The sequence below is a fragment of the Littorina saxatilis genome, linkage group LG15, assembly GCF_037325665.1.
Source record: "Littorina saxatilis isolate snail1 linkage group LG15, US_GU_Lsax_2.0, whole genome shotgun sequence".
NCBI lineage: Eukaryota > Metazoa > Mollusca > Gastropoda > Littorinimorpha > Littorinidae > Littorina > Littorina saxatilis.
Genome location: NC_090259.1, coordinates 27,548,023 through 27,556,942, shown reverse-complemented (window position 1 = coordinate 27,556,942; position 8,920 = coordinate 27,548,023). Strand labels below are relative to the sequence as shown.

The window sequence follows — 8,920 nt, the reverse complement described above, 5'->3', positions numbered from 1 at the left end:
TCTACACACACACACAGACAGACACACACACACACACACACACACACGCACATACACCACGACCCTCGTCTCGATTCCCCCCTCTACGTTAAAACATTTAGTCAAAACTTGACTAAATGTAAAAAGCACCAAGTGTGTGTGTGTGTGTGTGTGTGTGTGTGTGAGTGTGTGTGTGTGTGTGTGAGTGTGTGTGTGTGTGTGTATGTGTGTGTGTGTGAGCGTACGTGTGTGTGTGCGTGCGTGCGTTCGTCCGTGCGTGCGTGTGTGTGCGTCCGTGCTTGCGTTCGTGCGTGTGTGTGTGTGTGCGCGCGCGTGGATCTGTCTACCTGTTCTGCACAGACATAAGATAAAACAGAAATGTGGCTTATGCTTTACATTTTAAAGCCTGGTTTACGTGAGGAAGGAATCTTTGCTTTACTTTATATCTGTTCTATGCCTCGAGTCGACCAGCTGTTCACTGGATATACTGTGAGTGAGAATATGCACAAAAGTTTTGCGCATAACGTCTGGTCGAGGTTTTGAAGTCAAAGTCGATCGAATGTCATCGTAAGTTCACCGGTGTACAGAAAGCACACTATGTCCCTCACAAAATGTAATGACACCAATATAAAACAAGTCGCGTAAGGCGAAAATACAATATTTAGTCAAGTAGCTGTCGAACTCACAGAATGAAACTGAACGCAATGCCATTTTTCAGCAAGACCGTATACTCGTAGCATCGTCAGTCCACCGCTCATGGCAAAGGCAGTGAAATTGACAAGAAGAGCGGGGTAGTAGTTGCGCTAAGAAGGTTAGCACGCTTTTCTGTACCTCTCTTTGTTTTAACTTTCTGAGCGTGTTTTTAATCCAAACATATCATATCTATATGTTTTTGGAATCAGGAACCGACAAGGAATAAGATGAAAGTGTTTTTAAATTGATTTCGACAATTTAATTTTGATAATAATTTTTATATATTTAATTTTCAGAGCTTGTTTTTAATCCGAATATAACATATTTATATGTTTTTGGAATCAGCAAATGATGGAGAATAAGATAAACGTAAATTTGGATCGTTTTATAAATTTTTATTTTTTTTTACAATTTTCAGATTTTTAATGACCAAAGTCATTAATTAAGTTTTAAGCCACCAAGCTGAAATGCAATACCGAAGTCCGGGCTTCGTCGAAGATTACTTGACCAAAATTTCAACCAATTTGGTTGAAAAATGAGGGCGTGACAGTGCCGCCTCAACTTTCACGAAAAGCCGGATATGACGTCATCAAAGACATTTATCAAAAAAATGAACAAAACGTTCGGGGATTTCATACCCAGGAACTCTCATGTCAAATTTCATAAAGATCGGTCCAGTAGTTTAGTCTGAATCGCTCTACACACACACACACACACACACACACACACACACACACAGACAGACAGACACACACACGCACATACACCACGACCCTCGTTTCGATTCCCCCTCGATGTTAAAATATTTAGTCAAAACTTGACTAAATATAAAAACACTCCACCAAGAGTTTAACATGGAGTCCGTTCGTAGACCTATGTGTTTATCTCCAAAAGCGCACGTGTGTTAATTTTGATATTATAACATGAGCCTATATTTCTTGGCATAGCAAGTTACTGAATAAAGCGTTGCCCAACCAGCCTGAGCGATTATCTAATAAAGGCCCTTTCTAATCAAATAAATTAAGATGAAAGATTCCAGTGTGCTTTGATAAGCAAAGAAACGCCGTTACTGAATTAACTATTTTACTTAATTAAGTTATCAATGTCTGGGAACAATATTTTGTGATCACCGTCTGACTGCATTCTGATAATCATCGCTCCACGGCTATCGCCAGTTGTCTCTCTGACCGGACGCGACAGTCCTACGCGAATCTATCAAAACCAGAATACAGAGTGATCTCCCATATATTTTGTTGTTCACGAGCAGTGTTCGCGAGACGAAAATGTTTGCAGATTGGCCGACTTCGACAGTGATCTCCGTTCTGTTCTTCACAGTTATGATAAAGACATCGTTCTAAGGTCAAAACAAGTCGAAATTTTGGGACTGCTGCAGGAAGGAGACCGTAATATATGGTTGCATCACTGTCAAAAAACTCGTCTGCTCCAGCGAGCGCGAAACCAAACGGTTGATTATCACGTGACACTTATGCCATATTTAGAGTTGTTTGCACACAGTAAATACATCCGCGAAAAATAGCTCGCTTGAAACTGTCTAAAATAAAAATTCCTCTGTAATTTAAAAATTACAAAACACCATGAAAAATCATTATCGACGATCGCGAATCTGCTTACATCCATAACACATTACAAAAAGCTCTAAATAAATTATGTAAAAAAATCGGTTTCCTTGCCAGACAAGGAAACTCAAGGCATCCTGTCAGGGAGAGAATGAACCGAACTCATTTTGACCTGAGGTCAGGATGCGTCTGACTGCTGAAAAAAAAGTCATAGTAACCTCGATTTTTTAAAGCTTTATTGGCTAATGCATATGTATAGCTTGTGACAACAGCTGGGAAGATTAGCTAACGTTGACATTTCGTTGTGGTTGCTCGAGATGCTTTCGCACAGTGTGAATAAAATGGACAGCATACCGGACGATTCAAAATCCAAGTACGTCTTTCTGGGAAAATCTGGATTGCGAGTCTCCAACCTATGTCTGGGAACCATGACATTTGGGGAACCTGCAGTGAGTTTGTGCCTCAGTAGAAGTACTTAATAGTGTGTGCGTGTGTGTGTGTGTGTCTGTGTGCTAGTGTGTGTGTGTATATATATCTGTGTGTGTGTGTGTGTGTGTGTGCTAGTGTGTGTGTGTGTGTGTGTGTGTGTGTATATATCTCTGTGTGTGTGTGAGTGTGTGTGTGTGTGTGTGTGTGTATATCTGTGTGTGTGTATATATATATATATATATATATATATATCTGTGTGTGTGTGTGTGTGTGTGTGTGTGTGTGTGTGTGTGTGTGTATATATCTGTGTGTGTATATATATATCTGTGAGTGTGTGTGTGGGTGTGAGTGTGTGTGTGTGCTTGTGTGTGTGTGTGTGCTAGTGTGTGTGTGTGCTAGTGTGTGTGTGTGCTAGTGTGTGTGTGTATATATATCTGTGTGTGGGTGTGTTGGTCTTGCTTAATTATTGTGTTTTCGTTTAATAAGATGGTGTGTTCGATTTGACTAATGCCTGAATTTACAGGATTAAAATTCCCCCCACCTACCCCCAGACCCCCGAAAATAACACAGGTAATTAAAACGATGTTACACAAATCAGGAAAACTGGCTCGTTAAACATACACTGATGAAGTCTTAAAAAAAAAGTATTTCACATATTGACGTGATCGTTTTCCCCTCAACTGCTATATCAATGCGAACCTTGTACAACGGCACCATTTAGAATAACTCACGAAGAATCAATATCTGACAAGGGACACAGCCGCTGTAAACGATACCTATTGAATTGCCTCCCCTGAGAATTATTTTCTCAGTTTTGCGCCGGCTGATTTTGATTGCATGACTAAATTGCTGTTATCTGATTTTAAAAAAAATCTAATTTCTCCTACAGTCAACGTATGAATTACATTTTGAATTTACTGACAGATTCCCGGATGGCCAGGCCAGCTAGACGAAGCTGGGTCTCATGCACTGATCAACAGATACGTGGAATGGGGAGGTAACTTCATCGACACCGCCAACATCTACGGACGCGGGAAATCTGAGACCATCGTTGGATCGTGGCTTGCTAAGTTAGGGACTCTTCTAGCTACATTCAGACAAACAGACAGACAGACAGACAGTGTGCGTATTTTCATAACAGTTGTTACATTTTCATTCTTTGTGACCCGGCTTCTGTGAAATCGATTTGATTAATTCGAATAAGGCAAGGAGTGTAAGTGGTGGACCATTTTTTGCCAGTACCGTAAGTGTAGTTTTGAATATAAGAACGGACACAAATATTGAGGGAAATATTTTGACTGTGACACGTTCATGAAAAAACCCACCGAATAATTAAACCAAGACGTCAGTTCTTGGCCGGCCCTCTCTTCCAAAGGGAATTCTCTGACGTCAAAAGAGAAGAAAACTTCGAGAAGATGTCGTAATGGCGTCACGTAAACTTTCTGTCACATCCAAAGGTACTGAACACAAAATTTGAGACCCAATTGTGTCCCGGTGACTTCGTTATATCAGCAGCAGAAAACTACTCGTAAGGTCACCGCAAGGATGTGCATGTCTCGTAATCATAGGTCATAAAATGATAAGGACAAACAAGGAGAGCAGTATGTTTCTGTACTAAAAAAAAAGAACAGAAAATTGCACCTGAAGTTTGATGTATCTAGTAAAGACTCCTTTTGACCTTGACCTGACCTGACATTGGCACTTTGACCTTGACCTTGTGTTGACCTCCGGCTCATTACGTTGCAGGCAAGAACGAGATCGTTTTGTAGTGGCCACCAAGGTACGCGGAACAATGGACTCCACCAATCCTAACGCGGTGGGACTCAGTCGTAGACACATCATAGACAGCGTGGAACAGAGTCTTCGGCGTCTTCAGACAGACTACGTTGACCTGCTGCAGGTATGACGTCATATATATTTACGATGACGTAGATACGAAATATGAAGAGGAGCAAGAGGAGGAGAAAGAGACAAGCACACACTATCACTTTAAGTGAATAACACCTTCCTTTTTTGTGAAGGCGATCATATACGCCACCACAGATTAGCATCCTAGCACGTAGACATGTACCAAGAGTCAGTAGCATAGCTCATTTCTGTGCAGAGCGATAGGCCTACTTTCTTGCTGAATAATTTCCAACAAAACCGACACAAGAGTCAAGCTTGAAGCGATAGGCCTACTTTCTTGCTGAATAATTTCCAATAAAACCGACACAAGAGTCAAGCTTGAAGCGATAGGCCTACTTTCCTGCTGAATAATTTCCAACAAAACCGACACAAGAGTCAAGGTTGAAGCGATAGGCCTACTTTCTTGCTGAATAATTTCCAACGAAACCGACACAAGAGTCAAGCTTGAAGCGATAGGCCTACTTTCTTGCTGAATAATTTCCAACAAAACCGACACAAGAGTCAAGCTTGAAGCGATAGGCCTACTTTCTTGCTGAATAATTTCCAATAAAACCGACACAAGAGTCAAGCTTGAAGCGATAGGCCTACTTTCCTGCTGAATAATTTCCAACGAAACCGACACAAGAGTCAAGCTTGAAGCGATAGGCCTACTTTCTTGCTGAATAATTCCCAACAAAACCGACACAAGAGTCAAGCTTGAAGCGATAGGCCTACTTTCTTGCTGAATAATTCCAAACAAAACCGACACAAGAGTCAAGCTTGAAGCGATAGGCCTACTTTCTTGCTGAATAATTTCCAACAAAACCGACACAAGAGTCAAGCTTGGAACTCAAGTCAACAAAATAATTCTCACTGTGCGCAGCCAGGCTGACAAATTTTGGTATGTGTCAGTTTAAGAAAGATCCTGTCATCTCATGTACAAGCCTGGATCAAGCCCAGATAAAGCTTGCATAAAGCCTGAAATTATTGAAATATGGATAAAGCCTGGATAAATCCTCGACAAAGGCTGAATGTATCCGATGTGGTCAACACGATCGGACGAAGGAATGTATGTTTAAAAAAAGATGCATACCGAATATTGTTTGATTGTTTCTTGATTGTTATTGTTTGTTTCGAGAACCCAGGAGATCATGCAAGACTGATTTAGCATTCATGTTGTTATTCCCTGTTTTTTTATCGGCCTACTTTTAAAAAAAAAAAACTATTGCCATTCAAAGGTTAGTCACGGTACATTTCCTTTTTTTACAGTCGGTATATACTTTACATCTTGTTAAAAATCTTGAATTTTTTTAAAAATGGTAGAAGTGTTGTCCGGGAGAACGTCTCGACATTACCAAGTAATTAATGCCACAAATAACGGAAGAGAGATGAGGCAACCGTGTAAGTTATGTATTTTTAATGAGTCGCGGAGTTAATGTGGGACGGATCGGAGGGCTTGACGCACATTTTGACAGCACACCCGGAGTTGTTTTCATTGACTCGCGATAGACATACTGACAGTCAGACCACCGCTTCGTCACTTGACTGCGGTTGTCCGAACGCAGTTCTGGGGGAGGGCAGCACAGTACTGTAATCGGGCAGATCTCCGTGAAATCGTTTTTATGAAACCCGATTTCGTCGGACTACTGCATTTCACTCGTTCAACAGCAGTTGAATGACCGTATTGCTGGCCCATGAAAGCGGCCTCTGGTCTTCACTTTTTGACGTCATTCTTCAGATCCACAACTGGGATGACGCCACGCCGCTGGAAGAGACACTGCTGACGTTGAATGACCTTGTGAGGTGTGGCAAGGTCAGATACCTGGGGGCCAGTAACCTGGTTGGATGGCAGCTGCAGAAAATCATTGAAGTCAGCAAACACATGGGACTCAGCAATTTCATTTCGCTGCAGGTTTGTCTTGATTCTTTTTTTGCATCATTTTTTGTGTGTCGATTTTTTTTTAAAGTGCAGTATAGTCCTGGCCAAAGTAAGACAGCGAGAGAACAAAAAACTCATTTAGAAATGTGAATGGAGTGTGGGTAAATGGAGTGTGGTGTTCTCCTATTCTCCAGGATCTTGAACATGTAAAATTGATGAGATGGTAGTGCTCTTCACAGAAATTCTTTCAAACGTTGAGAAAAGGCCGGTTAAATTTAAAATCGTTTTCATGAAACCCGATTTCTTGACGTTGGCAGTCAATTTTGTTTTGTTTTGTTTTTGGAGAAATTCTTTCAGACGTAAAAATAAAGTAAATTTTAAGGGGCTTATTGTCCGTCAGGTCTTAATTGCCTATATTATTGGACATGAATTGGTTTATACAATTCGAGTTTTTACGCCCTCACGGCTTTTGATGTATGCGTGTTTAGGTGGTATCATCCATCTGCACTTATGGTAGAATGACCAAGATCTTTAACGTACCATTGTGGTGACACGGGGGTGGGAGATGGATACCGTCTCTGGGTCTGCACATAAAGTTGACCCGTGTCCGTCTTTGAGACGTTCTTTTCTGATTTCATTTACAGCAACAATACAGCCTGGTGAGCAGGGAATCAGAGATGGACCCATTCGTGGTGTGTCAACTCAACGGTCTCGGTGTCCTGCCTTGGAGTCCACTAAAAGGGTCAGTTGAATCGCAGACACGACGGGCTCGTTTAAACGTTGTTCTCCTGTCCCCCCCCCCCCCCCCCCCACCGAAAGCGGCGTATGACTGCCTGAATGGCGGGGTTAAAAGCGGTCATACACGTAAAAACCCACTCGTGCAAAATCATGAGTGAACGTGGGAGTTTCAGCCCATGAACGAAGGAGAAGAAGAAGCATAGTTCCACTCCGGCTCTCTCTCTCTCTCTCTCTCTCTGTCTCTGTCTCTCTCTCTCTCTCTCTGTCTCTCTCTCTCTCTCTGTCACTCTCGCTCCGGCTCTCTCTCTGTCTCTCTGTCTCTCTCTGTCTCTCTGTCTGTCTGTCTCTCTCTCTCTCTCTCTCTCTGTCTCTCTATCTCTCTCTGTCTCTCTCTCTGTCACTCTCACTCCGGCTCTCTCTCTCTCTCTCTCTCTCTCTCTCTCTCTCTCTCTCTCTCTCTCTCTCTCTCTCTCTCTCTCTCTCTCTCTCTCTCTGTCACTCTCTCCGGCTCTCTCTCCCTTTCTTTGTGTCGGGCGGGGATATAGCTCAGTTGGTAGCGCGCTGGATTTGTATTCAGTTGGCCGCTTTCAGCGTGAGTTCGATCCCAGGTTCGGCGGAAATTTATTTCACAGAGTCAACTTTGTGTGCAGACTCTCTTCGGTGTCCGAACCTCCCCCCGTGTACACTACATTGGGTGTGCACGTTAAAGATCCCACGATTGACAAAAGGGTCTTTCCTGGCAAAATTGCTTAGGCACAGTTAATAATTGTTTACCTATACCCGTGTGACTTGGAATAATAGGCCGTGAAAGGTAAATATGCGCCGAAATGGCTGCAATCTACTGGCCGTATAAAATTTCATCTCACATGGCATCACTGCAGAGCGCCTAGAACTGTACCCACGGAATATGCGCGATATAAGACTCATTGATTGATTGATTGATTGATTGTTTGAAATCTTTGAAATAAAAATCAGTTCATTCAGCTAAGTTCAACCAAGTTCACTTTACTTCGATCACTTCACGTCAGTTGTGTGTCTCTGTAACAGAGGCCTCCTGACGGGCAAGATAGAGAGAGGCCAGAGGCCGGAGGGAGGCCGCCTGGGATGGTGCACGAAAGACGAGACGCTCAACATGGAGTCCCTCCCTGCCTGGTCAGCCATCGACAAGGACAGTTACTGGACCACTCTTGACGTTGCTCAGAAGATCGCCACGTCCAGAGGTCAGGAGGAGGGGGAGAAGATAAAAGGGGCGGGAGGGGGGGATGAGTTATTAAACAACAGAGCCTCAGAGGATAGTGAGAGAGAGAGAGAGAGAGACAGAACAGAGACAGAGAAAGAGAGAGAGAAAGAGAGAGGGAGAGAGAGAAAGACAGACAGACTGACAGAGAGAGACAGAGACAGAGACAGAGAGACAGACAGGGACATTGCAAGAGTGTGTGTGTTCTGTGTGTGTGTGTGGGGGGTGTGTGTGTGTGTGTGTGTTTGTTTTGTATGCGCGCGCGTGTGTGTGTGTGTGTGTGTCCGTCTGTAAGTCTGTCTGTCTGTATCTGTCTGTGCCTGTGTGTCTGTGTTCCGGTCATCAGTTCAGTAAAGAACGTTCAGAAATGGCACAGCCGCGAAATGCATGTAACTCCTTTGTAAAATAGTATGATAAAATTAATGATCAGGCAATTTGTGCACTTACTTAATATTCTAGTTGAAGCAATGCTTTGGAATGTCAGCACAGGCCCCATACCAC

The 8,920-nt window shown here is 42.8% G+C and overlaps 1 protein-coding gene across 1 annotated transcript in view; it reads left to right on the top strand.

Annotated features, from left to right (window-relative positions):
* The first annotated feature begins 2,538 nt into the window (after positions 1-2,538).
* Positions 2,539-8,920, top strand: part of LOC138948974 (1-deoxyxylulose-5-phosphate synthase YajO-like) — an 8,978-nt gene continuing 2,596 nt past the window's right edge. Inside the window, exons 1-6 of the mRNA XM_070320664.1 lie at positions 2,539-2,698; positions 3,603-3,748; positions 4,425-4,578; positions 6,304-6,477; positions 7,089-7,186; positions 8,230-8,402. Of these exons, the coding sequence (XP_070176765.1) occupies positions 2,567-2,698; positions 3,603-3,748; positions 4,425-4,578; positions 6,304-6,477; positions 7,089-7,186; positions 8,230-8,402 (877 nt within the window). The 5' untranslated portion in view covers positions 2,539-2,566. The remainder of the gene's footprint in view (positions 2,699-3,602; positions 3,749-4,424; positions 4,579-6,303; positions 6,478-7,088; positions 7,187-8,229; positions 8,403-8,920) is intronic.